Source organism: Scedosporium apiospermum, assembly GCF_000732125.1.
Source record: "Scedosporium apiospermum strain IHEM 14462 chromosome Unknown SEQ_SAPIO_0176, whole genome shotgun sequence".
Lineage (NCBI taxonomy): Eukaryota > Fungi > Ascomycota > Sordariomycetes > Microascales > Microascaceae > Scedosporium > Scedosporium apiospermum.
Window position 1 is genome coordinate 777,007 of NW_015971877.1, and position 17,906 is coordinate 794,912.

General features: G+C 51.7%; 3 protein-coding genes and 1 pseudogene across 3 annotated transcripts; all 4 read left to right on the forward strand.

Moving 5' to 3' along the window:
• Window positions 1-581: 581 nt before the first annotated feature.
• Window positions 582-1,542, forward strand: SAPIO_CDS10746 (uncharacterized protein; the record flags this gene model as incomplete). The annotated part of the gene is made up of 3 exons (XM_016784289.1): window positions 582-627; window positions 776-1,212; window positions 1,324-1,542. 3 exons carry the CDS (start codon window positions 582-584, stop codon window positions 1,540-1,542), a joined length of 702 nt encoding a protein of 233 aa, XP_016638519.1.
• Window positions 1,543-3,366: 1,824 nt separating this feature from the next.
• Window positions 3,367-4,977, forward strand: SAPIO_CDS10747 (annotated as a pseudogene; the record flags this gene model as incomplete).
• A 4,014-nt stretch (window positions 4,978-8,991) lies between these two features.
• Window positions 8,992-10,382, forward strand: SAPIO_CDS10748 (uncharacterized protein; the record flags this gene model as incomplete). The annotated part of the gene is made up of 3 exons (XM_016784290.1): window positions 8,992-9,391; window positions 9,453-9,683; window positions 9,742-10,382. The coding sequence occupies 3 exons, from the start codon at window positions 8,992-8,994 to the stop codon at window positions 10,380-10,382; spliced, it is 1,272 nt and encodes a 423-aa protein (XP_016638520.1).
• A 3,080-nt stretch (window positions 10,383-13,462) lies between these two features.
• On the forward strand, window positions 13,463-16,171 carry SAPIO_CDS10749 (putative beta-glucosidase I; the record flags this gene model as incomplete). Its single annotated transcript, XM_016784291.1, has 3 exons — window positions 13,463-13,532; window positions 13,643-14,565; window positions 14,657-16,171. The coding sequence occupies 3 exons, from the start codon at window positions 13,463-13,465 to the stop codon at window positions 16,169-16,171; spliced, it is 2,508 nt and encodes an 835-aa protein (XP_016638521.1).
• Between the last annotated feature and the right edge of the window lie 1,735 nt (window positions 16,172-17,906).

Consider the following 17,906-nt stretch of genomic DNA (forward strand, 5'->3'; position numbering starts at 1 on the left):
GCGGAATGCAGCTTCCCCGAGTTGACAAATGGCAAAGAAGATCGGAGCCGTAGCTGCCGACTTATTTCGTGCTTTCCACCACACACGCGACTTGGAGGGACGGCAAGAGATGCGGGGTGCACAATCAAGCAAGTTCTCACACTACTTCATATTAGATAGCGAACTGGGCTCAGGAGCAACTTGACCAATGACGCGGGGCAGAAGTTGTGTGTGTGAAGACATCTTGTGGACTGTGGGTAGCAAATTCAAGGTTCCACATCTACACCAGTCTAATGGCGACATCTGCTTTCCATATTGCTAAAGATATCAATTGGGGGTGAATACTTGGCTTTACTATGGATTCCGACCTTGCGGCACTCCGCCTTCACTTGCGTGCTATCGCAATGGCTTACTGGGGTCGAGTATATGAAGGCGTGGATCGCCCCAAGCTCCTCGAATCTTCGATACTCCCCACCGCCGTCAACTAGTGAACTACTTTCTCATAGCTTCTCTAGCCCACTTGGATGCTGTATCGGTCCTCTTGCCTCGACTGATCCGAGCCTCTTTTCCCCAATTCGCTACATCCCACTCATCTGCCCATCATGGCGTCTCCCAAGATCATCCTCTACACCAACCACAACTGCCCTTGTACGTAACAAAAGCTAACAAACCCCTCAATCCCCTGTATTCCTCTCCCAACAACACGATGCCCCCGTCCACTCCCATATCAATCCAACCCTCCCCTTTTTATAGACTGTTCAGCCAACTAATGCCGAGCTCTTCTTTTGCCAACCAGGGGCACACCGAGCTCATATCGCCCTCGCCGAGCTAAATCTCCCCTTCGAAGAAGAAATCATCGACCTCAGCGTCCCCCGCACCCCCGAATACCTGAAGATCAACCCCCGCGGTCTCGTCCCCTCCATCTCCTACAACGGCGAAATCATCACCGAGTCGGCCATCGTCTCGCAATTTCTCGCCGACGCGCACCCGTCGCATCTCCTCCCCGTCTCCAACGCAGAAGGCGGCGCCCTGCGCAGGGCCAGGATCAATTTCTTCGTCGACACCTTTTTCACCAAGGCCTTCCCGCTTTTTATTAAGAGCTTCTCGGCGCCCGAGGAGGAGGTGGAGGGATTGGGGACACAATTTGCTGAGATTGCTAGCAAGGAGTTGGAGCCGCTTTTGAGTGATGCGAAGCCGTTCTTTGGTGGGAGTGATAAATTGACCCTTGCTGAGGTGAGTTTTGTTTTAGTCTTTTGGTTTTCGTTTTCCTGTCCTCTCTCATCCTCGGCAGCGGATACTGGCTCGGAGATGGGAACTAACCGGCACTTCTTCTATTTCTTCTAGGTTCTCACTGGCTCCTTTGTTATCCGGGTCCTCACGCTCCCGGAAAAGGGTGTTCTTCCCAAGAGTTACGTCGCCAGCCTTCCCGAAAAGGCACCCAACTTCTACAAGTGGGCTCAAGTTGTTTCTGCCCACCCCAGTGTTAATGGGATTTACGACGTCGACACTATCGCCGAAAACACGAAGAACAGGATTGCGAAGCTCAGAGCTCAGAGCAAGTAAAGGGTTTGAAATTTACGCATAGGATTGGGGGCTGTTTCCGGCGCAGGTGGATCGGTTTTGGGGCGATTGGTTGGGAGCCATATGATGGCGCGCTTATATGCAAGAGATTGATGTAATGCGGGCTAGGAACTGCAGGCTAGGACCTTCATCGCCCAATATCATGACGCTGATCTTGGGAATAAAGCATGGAAAGTATCAATGTGAATGTATCCGATGATCATTTAATTCGGGTTTTCTTCTTTTTTCCCTTCTTTCCCGTTCGCTATCGAGGCCATTCTAACAACAGGCCCCTGTGTTGTAGTGGGGTTCGTTGAAGTGCGACCATTAAGGCGTACTGCCCCGGGATGCTCTTCTCCCGGTAGCATGACTTGCTTGGAATGTACGTTTGAGCTCCAAATAGATATGGTGACTAGGATTAGGGGCTTTCTCTCTTTTCCTAGACGAGGCACTGCCGAAGGAATAATAGACATAACCTACATGTCGATCTCGTCAACATCTCTGCCTCCTCGTGCTACTTCCACCAAGAACCTCCTCCAAATCCTTCCCTATCTACTCTTCGATAACAAAAATAAAGGAAAGAACGTATAAAAAAAAAAAGAAAAAAAGTATAAAACTTGTATCTAACAACACGAACGTTGCTGGTGAGGGTAAAGGAAGTGAAAAAAAAAAAAAAAAAAAGAAAAACAAAAAGCTCGCTCGCGGGTTGCCCCAGGATCGAATCCGGGCGCTTCCCACGAGCTACGAAAATTGCAATTTTCTAACCTTCTGAGCACTCCAATGACCACTTGGCCACTGGTCGTGGTCTTAACACTTGAGCTACTCGGTTGGGAGCTCTTGCCATGTCCCCATATATGAAGGATATGAAGGACCGTTCATTACTTCAGGTCGAATAACACCATTGACGTTCATATCTCGAGCCAGCCAACTTGAAGCATTTAATTCCTGCAACGTCTTGTGGCATCCGACTGTGCCTCAAACTTGTCCTCATAACTCCAGAGTCGTCCAGAGTCGTCCAGAGTCGTCCAGAGTCGTCCAGAGTAAATGACTTGGGGTCGGATATAAACTTGGAACTCAGGAATGGCAAAAGTTTGTTCCTCGAGTCTGCTTTAGTAGCGAGAAACTTCGAAACCAGCATTTCTGGCGCGTGGGCAAGATTCAGGTGCGAGTCTCACGGTCTCTGTCCGGTAGGCCCGGATGGAGCTTGACGTTAATGCTCGCCATGTCGGAGACTGGAGACTGGAGACGGTCAAAACACTGATTGTGTGCAACCGCAACATCATATTGACGTGGATATCTCTTCCACAAGTTATGTTCCGGGTAAGACAGTCCTTGCCCACGGCTGCCATGATGACTCGGAAAGCCTCAACCTCGCCCGGCCTTGGTGCTGTCACTGAATTCGGGCGTCAAAACAAGGCTAATTTGAGCAAAGGTACGGGTTGAGCAGAGGTGGTCTTGGGGCTGCAAAGGGACGGACTTATTGATATTGCTAGGCATGAAGACCCACTAATCGGAATTTACCGTCACTCACCGCCTACCTCATCAAGCATCCTCCCACCCCCAAGAAGTTTTCTTTGGTGGCACAATTTTCTTTCTGACTCGACGATACACATCATCCACACCCATCCACATATCTTCATCTGCACCACACTGTCCCTTGTCCTCCTTTCCCCTCCCGCCTCCGCTCGCCCCCGCATCTCTCCATGCATGACGCCCTTCTCTAGACCTCTTTTTAAATCATTCCTTTCGTTAGTGAGGCGTCCATCGCACCCTGCAATTCGAACCGTTCTAACCTCAGTTCCGCTCTTGAGAGTCTCGACACAATCCATGTCCGATATTCCGACTGCCGCCGCGGCGATCGCGACGACAGTCCCCTCCGCTGCCGACTCCGGCACAGATCTTGCGCCGGATTCCCTGCCACTTATTGCACCCCTTAGTCTAGCCTCATCTGAGCAGTCGACCGAGTCCACGACCACAGTCCCGACGGCTGAGGAGCCCACAACCGCCGCAGCCCCGCCTACGGGTAACCCGAAGACAAAGACGAAGACGGAGACGAAGAAGCGCAAGGTCAAGAATGCTCCTCAGTTTCCAAACAACCCAAACGTCCTCATAACCCCTTGCGACCCTTGGCCGAGACCCTACTTCTTCGAGGATGGACTACGCAAGGTCGCACCGTACTTCTATACTTACAATACCTTCTGCAAGGAGAGATGGCGCGGTCGCAAGCTGGTCGAGATCTACACCTCCGAGTTTCGAGACCGCCCTCCCGAGTACTACGTGCGTGCCATCGCCAACGGGACGGTGATGGTAAATGGAGCGGCCGTTGGCCTGGACTATGTAATGCGCAACAATGACTTGGTAACGCATACGCTTCATAGGCACGAACCCGCTGTCTCCGGCGAGCCCGTCAGAGTGCTGCATGAAGACGATGGGATGTTAGTCATCGTCAAGCCCGCCGGAATCCCTGTCCACCCGGCTGGTCGATACGGCTATAATAGCGTTTTGGAGATTCTCAAAGATGAGCGCGGACCTGGTTTCATACCTCATCCGTGTCACAGGCTAGATAGGCTTACTAGCGGCATCATGTTTATCGCCAAAAACCCGGAGGCTGCCGAGAAGCTACGTGCGCAAATTGCCGGACGAACGGTAAGGAAGGAGTACGTTGCGCGCGTCATTGGGGAATTCCCGGACGGCGAGATTGTCTGTGATCAACCTATTCTTCAAATCTCTCCCAAGCTGGGACTGAACCGTGTGCGGGCCAATGGTAAATCGGCCAGAACCGTCTTCCAGCGCCTCGCCTATTACCCACCACGGGAGTCGACTAAGAACCCCGCTCCCACGCCGCAGGAGGATATAGCAGCAACCACTGCGCCAAACGGTGAAGAACAGGCACCCGTCAAGGGAAAGCCTTGGCTAGGCAAGAAGGGTTACTCGATAGTGCGGTGTCTCCCCGTCACCGGACGAACCCACCAAATCAGAGTGCATTTGCAGTACCTAGGCCACCCAATCCAGAACGACCCCATTTATGCGAACCAAAAGGTCTGGGGCTTCAACCTAGGCTCGGGTGATGCCGACGGCACGGAACATGCAGACGAGGATGTAATCAGTCGGTTAGAGCGTATGGGCAAGGAGGAAGCCGCGGACGCCGTGGCCTATCACGACGAGATGGTGGACGAGTACTATAAGAGGAGAGCCGAGCTAATGACCGGCAAGACTTGCGAGACCTGCAACGCACCCCTCTACACTGATCCGGGCGACCAGGAACTATCCCTATGGCTTCACAGCTTGAGGTACCAGGATGCCGACGGCGCATGGGGCTATGTCACACCTCTCCCTAAATGGGCCATGCCGCCTGAAGGTGTGGAGGGCCCGACTGAAGTCGGTGGCCTCGACGCGTTGATCAACGCTGCTAAGGCTGCGGGGCCAATAGATGTGTGATGAGCCATCTGGAACGAAAGACATCGGAGCTTGCAGAATACTGTAATCTTAGAAGGAGGTTTGACATGAATGAGGTGCAAAGCTTTGCTCTTGGTTGGAGTCCGGGGTCCCGCAATCCTATCAATCCTATCTCCACACTTGAGCTTGATCACAAGGAACCCCAGCACAATCTCAACCGCGGTTTCCACTGCGCCAGCGTTGAGCCTTGGCCTTGGCAGCAAAACTCCCACACTCTTCGCACCGGCACAGACCATCTTGATGGTCCTAGCGTCTCTGGGCCGAAAGCCACAGGTAGAGCAGACATGCATAAAGCTGCAGCCGCTTTACGACGAAATCTGCCCTGCCTACCTGCTGCCTGCTACCCGTGTTAGCACACTCACTATGGATCTTGGCTCCTCCGGCATGTACCATGAGCATCGGACTTTTCTCTCACACACACACACCCTCTCTCTCTCTCTCTTGTGTCATTCAGCCCCAAGCCAGTGCCGAAAGAAGAAGCAAATATGACTAAAATTGGACAACTCACCGACGTGTGTACACTCGTACACGCTCCGCAAAAGGGTACAGTTTGTACCTGCAGAAGCAGGGGCTACGATGTTTCCCGGTCATCCCAACCCTTCAGACCGGGCAAGCTATGTCACCAAGCGCGGCTCGTCCTGCTGCTGCTAATGCACCGTTCTACCGAGTAATCGAACTTTGGCGGTCAAGGGGTAGGAATGGAGGCAAGAAGAGCTGGTACGATCCCATATAAGAGGGGCCTTTTCTGCAAGTCTGTCATGGACAAGGATGGTGAGGTACATACACTGGGCTGTAAGCGACTATCGCCACGTCGGACCCCTTGGGGTGAGCCTACCTGGGACACAGCATGAGGCTAGAACCTTCACCCTCGTCTCGCCGTTCACCGCCAGATGGAAAAGGAGAAGAGGGGGATGACCACCTGGTGAAGATCCTGAACCAACAATCCGATTCTGATCCTCCAAGACACTTTGCGCGCCTCTCATACTCTAAAAGTTGAGCTTTGTGTGAGTGTTCATGGCCAACGTGTGTCCCTTCGCCCCTTGAATTTCACCAGTTATCTTGTCACTCGAAGATACTTGATGCCCGTGTTACCAAGCTCTATGATACTTATCTGTGCCTCTGATGTATTCCATAAATACTCATCACTACTTCTATTTCGCCGTTTACTTCCATCGACTTGTTTTTCTTCATTGCTCAATGATTCTAAATACTTGCGGCGCCCGGTCTTCTAGAGGCGACTATCCCATCATTCACCCAGAGACACTAGCCGTGTGCTCCTATTCCTGGCTCTTTCTGGTCTTGCTCCGTCCATTTTCCTTCCTTTTTCTCGAACCACCTTGCCGTTTACCGACGCACAGCCGGAGCGGACGAGCCAACCAGCGCCTCTTTTTTTTCATTGCAAATGTCCCCACATGCATGATGGAGGCAGTCATGCTGCCAAGGCCGAAGAAGCAAAGAAGAAGAAGAAGCAATTCTCGTTACAATTCATCCCAATTATGGCTTGTTGCAGGCCGAAGGGAAGGGAAGACTAGGCTGGTCTATTTCGATCTGCGGAGGCTCTGGGTCTCCAAGTAGGCCTCGGGAGTTGTAGTGTGGGTCGTGCAGCTGTACGAGCAGTAGCGTACAGCAAGACCCGTTCTCCTTACTGGCGGCTCTGGCCTTTTCATTGATAGAAAGCGTCTTCATACAGACGCTGAAACAGCTAGCGAATGGTCGACTTGTTGGATGAAATCGAAACACTTTTTATTTCTCTCCTTCTGACAGCAAGGCAGATGGGATCGGCGATTGGTGCTGTTTTCAACCGTCATACTCTTCTAATCTTCGAAGTCTCGGGATTAGCATTTTCCTTTGCTTCCGATGGCCTTTGTGCCCTTTGCCACCTCGCTTCTTGATAATGCTCGTATTTCTCCTCATCCTCTGCCGCCTCCCGGTCACGCCCGACCACTTGCTCCACAGAACGCCACCGCTTGATGCCAGCATGCAAGTGCCATCCCGGCTTGGCATCGTCACTACCCTTCCCGATCTGTCTATGATTCTTGAAGTATGAACACGGAATGTTTGACCTTGTCTTGACTTTAATGCAGCAGTGGATACTTCGGGCTTCTTGATCGCGTTCGGGTATAACCCAGTATAAGTCGACTCCTACGGCAGACGAGCCCAGTCAAGGACTGCAATCAAAATCCTACGTGTAAGGGGCCATCTCACCACCTCTGCATAGACACATCGCTTATGAGGAGGCGTGCCCGCAACATAATCCACGAGCTCAATTTCATAATCCTAACGAATCTCAACGCTTCTTTCTCTCCCTTAGACCGGGACCTGTGTTCGGAGGCTCCGGGTCTCATCATATATCTGTAAATGTCATCTAGATGAGACCTGAATCCCGGTTTTTTCCCACTTGGCCGCATCGCGCCTTCGAAATGACAGGCATCCTCACACCGTCCTATCTTAGTCTGTTCCTCTACGTTGAATTTTCCGGGTACATTTGGTATGATAAGTCACCTACGGTGGCTCCAAATCCCCAGTAGCCTGTATCGGCTCTCATATCTTAATGGATACAAAAGACGGAGGTGAGAACAGCCAGGGTAAGGTCCGATGATGCTCATCTGCGCCTTCAACATCAGGTGTGTCCACAACTGTGGTATGAACTCAGGACCCAGGAACGAAGTCTGTGCAAAGTTCTCGAGAGCTGCAAGGGAGGGGAGAGGGTCCATGTAAGAGCGAACAGATCAGGAGGCGTCAACTTATTCTTTAGCTCGTATGTGTCTATACACACTAAACTCGCACATACCACCGACTTGTGTCACTTGAGGCGCATTTACTAGATGTTATGTTCGCCGCCTCACTCACGTACATAGACGGGACGTGGGATCGTCAACTCGAACGCATCCCATTCTGCAACAGGGTGGGCGCGTTCCCTCTCCCTCTCCCTCGAGCACACCATATACAACTGGTAGAGCGAGCCGTAAGCACCATCGAAAAACCCCTTTGGCCGCTAGGCACAGTGAAAACGACTCTAATCTCCGGCCACATCCCCCCTTGCAGCTCTCTCTATGCTTCATTCCCGTGAGTACATGGTGGCGAGGGGGCCTTTTCCTTGATCCTTGTTTGTCCTTTTCTTTTCGTTTTGCCCGTCACCATTCATTTCAAGAAGCAGGCGTCCCGACCTATACTATTTCCCAGCAGACGAGAGCTCCGTCTAGAGTCGCCTATCTACAAGAATAGACAAAGATCTTCTATCATACTTGAACGTTCACCATTCCCTTTCCTTGTGAGCTGTCGGAGACACCGACCATCATTCTACAGTACCCGGGCTCCGCTTGGAAGAGCCACCTTCATCCTTCTGACACCACTCGCAACCCACTCACTCTCTTTATCTCCATCTCCTCCAAAATTAAACTTAGCCACCCGAGTCCCCACGGGGGGACGCTAACGGGTTCTTGATGTTAAGTACTGGGCCTGTTAATCTAACGCGCTGTTCATTCGATCGTAGTCCACACGCCCCCCTCCTGTATGCCGAAAGAAAAAGAAAAAAAGAAAAATAAAACGACGGGACCAGTTTAGCTAGAGTGCTTTACGCCAACCACACCACCATGAATGCTTTTTCTTGATATTGTTCTCACGTATAGCGGCATCGCTCTGCGAACTGGATTGAAACGGGCTGCGACTATGTATTATTAGGGTTTATGATCCCCTCCAGAACCCCAACGGGCATAAGGGGGTATCAATCCATCTTCTCACCCTTCTTCCTCAAAAGTGTTGTTCGAGCCGTGTCACGCCTGACACCGTTGTCTCTGTTTGTCTGTTCAAGGTGTGTAAAAGAAAAAAAGAAGAAAAAACAAGAATATACCCCGTGCTCCTATATCGAGTTCTATCAGAAGCACGCACCACGCATCAAGTCTTGGACGAAGAGTCCAAGAAGTTCACTCCCGCCCATTTCCAACTTCGTGGATAATACACCTACCGCCAGGGCATGGTTCAAGGATGATAGGCCAGATGCCTTCCCAAACGGCAGGGATCCCTCCCGGCATCCATGTCAAACCCGAGGCGTCACCAACTTCGACTAGCATGGCAGCAGCCGTCGATGCAAGCTGGTCTGAGCATTCAGCACCGCCGCCACCGCAGACGCCATCTATAGAACCTCACGGCGGCATACATTGGGATCTCGCAAACTTCTCGATGGATAGCTTTCTAGGAAGCGGCGGGGCTGGCGATATGGCGACAAGGCAACAGATGCAGATGGCGGGAGCGGAAAACAATCATCACCATCTTCAACACAACAATGCTGCGAACATCAGGGTGGATCTCGAGCCTACGATTCTCTCCCCTACTGAATCTCAGGCCCGTTCTTCGGCTGAGCCCGACGGTATTCCTTCGAAGTCACGAAAGCGTAAAGGTATGGATTATTTGGTCCGCGTTTACACCAGTTGGAATGTTGGCACTAACACCGTCCCCAGGGTCGAGGACTGTGTCATCACTAACACCAGCACAACTTGAACGAAAGAGGAGCAATGACCGTCGGGCGCAAAGAGCCATCAGGGAAAGGACCAAGCGACGAATGGAAGACTATCAAAACGTCGTGGCTCAAAAGGACGACATGATTATGGCACTTTCCAGAAGAGTTCAATGCTTAGAAGAAGAACTTGCTCGGTTAACTCACGGAGAGCCATGCTCTGTAGCCACTCAAGGTAAGAAGAATAAGAGTCGAAAATCTCTACGTTTTGAAGCTAACACATTTTCTCAAAGTCGGAGACGTTTGCGAAAAGGCACAGGACCTTTCAAGGCGTGTAGGTCCAACCTCACGCTCCTCTTCCCTGTCAATCAGCGTCGCGGATAGCCAAAGCAGCACAGCGACTTCGGATGAAACGGCAGCATCTTCGATAGCTTCGAGCAGGCGCGGTACCCTAGCAGTGGTGAACCCTGGCCCCAGTGGAGTAGTTGGGGCCTTTGATAGGCTTGATTCGGATTACGAGCCTTCATCTTTACTTGGATTTCCAACCGCCGCACCATCCAACACGACACCGTCATGGCCTCCTCCTCCCAGTGCTCAGGCGCTACCACCAACTGTACACACAGGAGCAACCTCAACTGCCCCTGTGCCCGAAGACAATATTCATGCATACTTTCGAAACGCAGCTCTCATAGGATCCTCAAACGTGCAGGCCAGGTCTCAACGTGTTATGGAGGACCCATCGGGAGGAGAGCCTCACAACTTCCGCACTATGTCTGTCCGGGATGGAAACTATGGTGGCTGGATCTCTCAGGCCCAAGGTCCGCAACATTCGTGCTGGCACGTTGACCGCCAGGCTGGAACATGGCCGTCGTGTGGTGGGGAGCGAGACGCAGAATACGGTAAGGTTTACTACTACTCTTCTTGTGTGTTTTAAAGGCTTCAATAGCAAAATGCTAACGAATCGGGCAAACGTTCAGTGTTCCCAACTTGAATGATTTGAGAAATTGCCAGTGGTTGAAGGCGTCACGGAGTCTCTGGCCGGAGGGAGGTAAGGGGGTAAGGAGAGGTTGGGATGTACCAAATAGGGGAATCATGGATAACCACGGAGCACGGCTTTTATGATTCGGAATATGGAGATATGGAAGTAATAATGCCTGGCAAGCGTCTATGAAGTACGACTGCTGACGACACCACTTGCGTGTATTATATCCTTATGTTTTTTTCTTCTGTCTTTCTTTCTTTCATTCTCATCTCCTTTGTCAATAGCAAACGCGAATCACTTACAATGAGGACTTCATATTTTGAAAAATCTACGCTCAAAGTGTCTGCAATGTAACATGTAGGAAGAAGACGTCATATTACAATGAACTAAGAGCCGTTCTGGTATACATATCATCTCGTCACCTCAGGACCTAGGTTCTTCAGCTCTGTTGGCACCCGCTGTTCCCAGAGAAGTCCGTCGACAGTCGTGGAAAGCTATCCTTTCCCGCAGCTCCAAATTCTTCGGCATTCAGTTATATCCGGTGCCCATGTCCGTGTCCACACAATGAGTAATAATATAATATCAAATGTCGAAAAATAGCCAAGTGGCTTGGCTAGGGCGAATCCTCACTCACATCCACCTCGGCCGATTAGAAGAGAATATTTCAATCAGCCGCACCGGACATACGCCAACCAGCCACGGCGTACACCATTGTACGCTCCTGTCGTACTCTCCATAGCGAGGGCGCTGAATAGGATTGTGTTTAGTGCTTGGGAGCGGACAAGGGTAGACTGTGCCCGGAGAATTAGAGAGAGCTAAACCAGCCTCGATGGAGGGGAGGACCCGGTCCCTGGGCTTTTGGGGCTGAGTGAGTGGAGAACAGCAAAGCAGAGACAAAAGCGATTGGAGGTAATGAAGAGGGGGGCGGGCGAATGGGGCACCAGCAAGAGGCTGTTTTCAGTTTTTGGCAGTTTCGAAGCACATAAGGACTAGCAGAATTGACGAAGGCAAGAAAAAAGCACGGCAACTGTGGAAAGCCTGAAGGAAAGAAGGGGGGGGGTGTGTGTGTGTGTGCAAGGAAGTACTTGCAGACTTGCAGTGTTCTGCTGCCAGAACAGGTTTGCAAGGAGGTATCATGGCATCGCCGCTTGAAGATCATCCAAGAATAAAATGAGATTTGCCCTTAAAAGATGCTTTCTGGAGATCAACGATACCACGCCCGTCTTTCTCCCGCACCGTTCAAACCCATGTTCCATGACCACTCAATCATTGACGGAACGGGCCGTGCTGTGTGGTTCCTTCAAGTATAAAGACAGGTCTGGATGTCTTCAGCGATTCTCTGTTGCCTCCTCCTCCTTCCCCAGCTTTGCTCACTGCCCAACTGCTCCATGTTACTTTTTACACGGCGGGAAGGTCTCAGGTTTGTCTTAGATTGCTACCTCCCCTAGGAGGTACGTAGCATAGCAAGGGCGGACACGGCCAGATCCTTCGTAGATGGCAGATGACTTGGCGAGATTAGCAACGACATCGGATGGGCCAGTCGGGGTTGCTTTTGCCGTCTTTGGCGTTGCTTTTTCTTAAAGAGGGGGAGGGTTGGTGTAAATGTTAGTGTAAATCTCGGTGTTAGACACGAAGTCTCCCCTCAAGGATCAAAAGGTGGAACAGGACAGGTTAAACAAAGACAGAAGACCGGCGAAGGCGCAAGACACACCACATAGACACACTACTAGCCTTAGTGGCGAGGACGGAGCCGAGATCGGGGGCCTATGCAAAGGAAGGGGAAGAAGCGAAGTGCTGCGACTCCTAGTACCCAAGGGCTAAGAGGGACGTGTCCAATGTTGCTGCCCAAGTTTGTGATGCTGAGCAATAATAAGTTGCATCTCTCTCCGTCTCTCTCCATCTCTCCCTGACCTACGGAGGCTTCAATAAGCCAACCGGCTCCTTCCTCCGTGTGTGAGTGGGTCTCCGGGTCTCTTGCGGCAAAAGTTCGGAAGAAATTTTTAAACTACAATGTGCAGGGAAAACTCCGGGGGAATCAAGGACAAGGGTCCGGTCTTAGTGTCCCTTTAGTGTCCCATTAGTGTCCCATCTCGTGCAATTTTACGAAGATCCGGTTAAACTCTGGCGTCCCATCGCCATTTCTTCGGAAGGTCGGACCACTATTGTTACAGCGTTTCGCCAATCCCGTCCGACTCTCCTGCACCCACCTGCATCAGCTCCGTCACAGCAGCTTCAGTGCAACTCCTCGTTGTGTCACTGCCCACAGCTCACCATCGGCTTGTCGGGGCGTCTTTGCGATGCCGAAAGCCTAGCACCCACAATTGGTTCGCCTTCGGATCCGTGGCCTCTGTCCTTTGGTCCCTTTCCGAGTCGATGGAAGTCTTAGTGCGCTTCTCTACGCAATACCACGCAAGAATGTAAGAGGAGGGGAATTTGGAATCTGAGGAGTCCCAAGGATTCTCGAGTCAAGACCTCGCCAACGCACCTTGGAAGCACAGCCCGGTGATACCATGGCAGAAAAAGAGCCAAAAAAATCCTTCTGGTCTGACCGTTTTGACTTTGGGGAACCACAATATGCCACCAAAGAGGGTGGGAGGAGAGGGGCCGGAAGCCCATTTCCAGGTCTTGTTAGATTGGGAAACTAGTCGTTTCCCCTTCAACCCGTGAATGGATTGATCCATTCCTGATGTATACCGCCTGGCCAAGTTCCCATGTTAGACAGCGCGCCCAAGTGACATGCGGTTGCAGGGATTCCGTCGACTCTCCTGGCATCCGTCGGTTGTCACGGTAGTTTTCGTAGCTGTACGACCTCCTGATCATTATAAAACCCCAAGCAATCCCAAGCTTGTGATCTGCTCTCCTGTGCTTGTATACTCTATAGCCTCTCACTTGATTCTGCTTTCTCCTTTTTTTTTTTTTTTTTTTTCGTTGCCGTTTGTGTTTGCTCTGGTCGTTCTTTGGCTGGTTTTGTCAGATCCCCGACGGAGCAGATCAAACCTGCAGAATCTTGGTAATCCATATAAGCGATCACCATGGCGGACATTAATGTAGAGGAGGTGCTCAAGAAGTTGACTCTCTCCGAGAAAGTCGATCTTGTAGCTGGTAAGTCTTGATTCACTGTTGCCGACTTGCTAAAATTCCTTATGCTGTCGTTGCCAGACAAGGAGACCAATGACCTTGGGCAAGATATTCACGAGCTAACCATGTTGAAGGCATTGATTTCTGGCATACCAAATCTATCCCCGAGAAGGGCATACCCTCCCTCCGCTTCACCGATGGCCCCAACGGTGTCCGCGGTACCAAGTTCTTTAACGGTGTCCGTGCCGCCTGTTTCCCCTGTGGTACATCGCTCGGCTCTACCTTCAATGCCCCTCTCCTCGAGGAGGCCGGCAAGAAGATGGGAGAGGAAGCCAAGCTCAAGGGCGCCCACGTCATTCTTGGGCCCACCATGAATATGCAGCGCGGTCCCCTCGGCGGTCGAGGATTCGAGTCCCTCAGTGAGGACCCCGTGCTCTCCGGTCTTGGATCTGCTGCCCTGATTAAGGGTATTCAGAGCACCGGCGTCCAGGCTACGGCCAAGCATTTTGTCTGCAATGACCACGAACACAAGCGCAATGCGGTCCAGGTCAAGGTTACGGAGAGAGCTCTCCGTGAGATCTACGCTCTTCCTTTCCAGATCTGCGTCCGGGATGCTGCTCCTGGGGCATTCATGACGGGCTACAACGGCGTCAACGGAGAGTACTGCAGTGAGAGCCCTAAGCTCATTGATGGCCTCTTGAGGAAAGAGTGGGGGTGGGACGGCGCCGTCATGAGCGACTGGTACGGAACCTACAGCACGACTGCCTCCGTACATGCCGGTCTCGACATTGAGATGCCTGGTCCTAGTCGATTCAGGGGCGACGCTCTCAAGTTCAACGTTTCTACCGACAAGGTCCGGGAACACATCCTAGACGAGCGTGTCCGTGGTGTACTCAAGCTTGTCAAGGCTTGCGCTGCTTCGGGCGTTCCCGAGAATGCACCCGAGGTTACTGGCGACACTCCCGAGACGGCGGGGTTGTTGAGGAGGATTGGCAATGAAGGTATCGTTCTGCTGAAGAACGACAGAGAGGTTCTTCCGTTGAAGAAGGACAAGAAGGTTAGTTCTATTTGCTTTCCCCTCCGCTCCTGAAACTTTTTATTCTTCCTATCCCGTCGTGCTCACAAAGGATCGCCCCTTTCTGGACTAGACCGTTGTCATCGGTCCTAATGCAAAAGTAGCGACCTTCCATGGTGGTGGCTCCGCAGCGCTGGCGCCCTACTATGCCGTTACGCCATTTGCCGGCATCACTAGCAAGCTCACGTCTACCCCCAAGTACACCATCGGTGCCAACTCGCACAAGATCCTCCCCCTTCTTGACGGTCTCCTCAAGACACCCGACGGCAAGCCCGGCTTCCTCATGAAGGTATACAACGAGCCCCCGTCAGTGCCAGACCGAGAGGTTCAGGAGGAATACGTTATCACGAAAACCGAGCTCCTCTTCATAGACTACTCAAGCCCCAAGATCAAGTCCGGCACGTGGTATGCGGACTTTGACGGTTCGTTTGCAGTTGAGGAGGACTGCGAGTGGGAGTTTAGTCTCATAGTCTGCGGTACCGCTCGTCTCTACATCAACGGTAAACTCGTAGTCGATAACAGCGTCAACCAGACCCAGGGTTCGCATTTCTTCTCTCAGGCCACCATCGAGGAGAAGGGCCGCATCCAGCTCAAGAAGGGCGAGATCTACGCTATAAAGGTAGAGTTCGGATCCACCCCGACCTCGGAGCTCTCTAAGTCTCGCTCCCTCTTCGGCAACGGCATCCTCCGCGTCGGCGGATGTCTAGTCATCGAGGACAAGAAGGAGATTGAAAAAGCTGCTGCCCTTGTGAGGGACGCCGACCAGGTCATCATCTGCGCCGGTCTCAACGCCGACTGGGAGTCTGAAGGCTTTGACCGCGAGAGTATGGATCTGCCCGGCCACCTCGACGCCATGATCGCCGCCGTTGCGGACGTGAATCCCAACACCGTGGTTGTTATGCAGTCCGGTACCCCTGTCACCATGCCTTGGATCTCCAAGGTCCCCGCGGTCGTCCAGGCATGGTACGGCGGCAACGAAACGGGTAACTGCATTGCTGACGTCCTCTTCGGCGATGCTAACCCCTCAGGCAAGCTTCCCCTCAGCTTCCCCAAGACGGTCCAGGACAATCCGTCCTTCCTCCACTTCCGTACTGAGGCCGGACGCACTCTCTACGGTGAGGACATCTACGTTGGCTACAGATTCTACGAATATGTCAACCGTGAAGTCCTTTTCCCCTTCGGCCACGGTCTCAGCTACACGACCTTTGAATTCTCGGACCTCTCCGTCGAGGAGGACAAGGACGGCAAGATCTCAGTTACGGTTACCGTCAAGAACACGGGATCACGCAAGGGCGCGGAGGTGGTTCAGGTCTACGTCGCTCCGAAGCAGGCGGCCGAGGTCAGCAGGCCGATCAAGGAGCTCAAGGGTTTTGCCAAGGTTGAGCTCGAGGCCGGCGAGAGTAAGCCTGTGGTTGTGGAGATTGAAACCAAGTATGCCTTCAGCTACTTCGATGAGGTGCGAAATAAGTGGTGCGTTGAGAAGGGAGAGTACGAGATTATTGTCAGCAATAGCAGCCAGATCAAAGAAGGCCAGGCGGTCAGCGGATTGATTCGCATTGCTGAGACTTGGTGGTGGTCGGGTGTGTAAATGGTTGGAGCGGGCAAAACTGTGATGGCGAAACTCGATCGCTTCGAATGAGTATCGGTTACTTTTGTTTCCAGGAGCGTATTCACAATTTTCGGTTTTATTTTGATTTATTGTCTCTTCCTCTCGTTTCGTGCTGTCCATCGTATTTGCAAGATGTCGTGTAAGTCTTCGTCCGGTCCGCATCTGAGCGGCAGTCTCCCGCCATGGCTGTGCTCCCAGCTTTAATCTAACCCCAATGCATCACTCCACAGACTGGGCTCCAGTGTGGCAAAAGTCGTTCGCAACAATAGCCTTTTCGATCCGTCCCAGGCTGTCCTTTAAGCAGGCTAGTTGTCTTACTGCACAGCAAAGCCACATAAACCCGCAGCTTGTGATACGCCGGACAGAAAGTGTAGCGAACGAGGGCATTTGTTGTACATGTACTCGATTGGTCAAGGGATCAAGAGGCTTGGCCTCGATATCTGGGGTATGGTAGAAGGCAAAGAACATTAAAGTGAGCATCATTCGAGCTTATTGGGTGGATCAAATGGATCAATCACTTAATACTTAGTACACAGGTCACGTAGTACCTTCGTACGTTGAAATTTCTCTACTTGGGGAATTTCCCCGACGGCGATTATTCGAGGAGGATATTCCTTATTACATATGGACATTTCGATAGCGAGGTCTACTCTCTACTTAAGAAAAATCTCTGACGACGATTGTTCAGGAACTTGGAATATTCCCTATTACCGAGAAGTCAAAAGAGAGGTCTACTCTACGAAGTACTACATCGAAATTTCTCTACCTGAGAAATTTCTCCGACGACGATTGTTCGAGGCTCCGTAGAAGCCTTCAACCTCTTCGACATGCTACAATCAGCCTGGATCGAGAATTGAATGTTGTGCCGGACAAGGTCATACCAAATTAGGAGACAGGGCGAGACAGGGCGCAATCACACTAGTGTATCTTTGTAAAGTACTACCTCAATTTGACGCAATACTTCGATATAGCAATAGGACTTGTTCCAGTGTTCCTTTTGAACTGGGGAGGGATTAATAGTGGGGAATGACTATGACTATGTACATTTGTACATATGTACATTGAGAGACCCTTTTTTACTTGGGCTGCTAGGCTGTAGGGGTTGGCGTGTGCATTTGCACCGTAACTAAGTAATAAGTGTCTAGGCCTAAGTGTCTAGGTTGCGATGCTGAGCTTTGTTTGTGTCTGTGCCCGAAAGAGAACCCCACAGTCACTGGTCTGATTGGTCCAACTTATTAGCATCTTTCTCTTTCCCAATAAACCAAACATCCTCGTTTTGTTCCGAGTTTCTTCCAAAACCCAACTGCGCTCCTCCAAGTTGGCTGGGCGGAGCCCGCCACTCTCCTAGGGCAGACTTGGTTGGCGACTCTGCTGCAGCGGGCTCCACGTTTCAATGCAGTAGCGGTACCACCATCACAGCCTGCCGACAAGACCTACACGTCGTATCCCTGATTAGGGACATCTAGAGAGGGACATCTAGAGCAGAGCATGAGAGCCAGCCTGGTCGTTGTTATGACCAGGGGGCCGACGTCCAATCTGAGTGGCCTGCAGGGAGGCGCATGCGCAGCAGAATCCTTCTTCGGTCTTGGAACTTACACATACTCGGTACATGTACAACGATTTCTTGGTGTATTTGTGTCGGGCCTACTTCGTACAGGGTAAAAGCTAATCACCAAGATGGCCAAGCAAATGAATCTGTAGCGAAAGGGAGGCG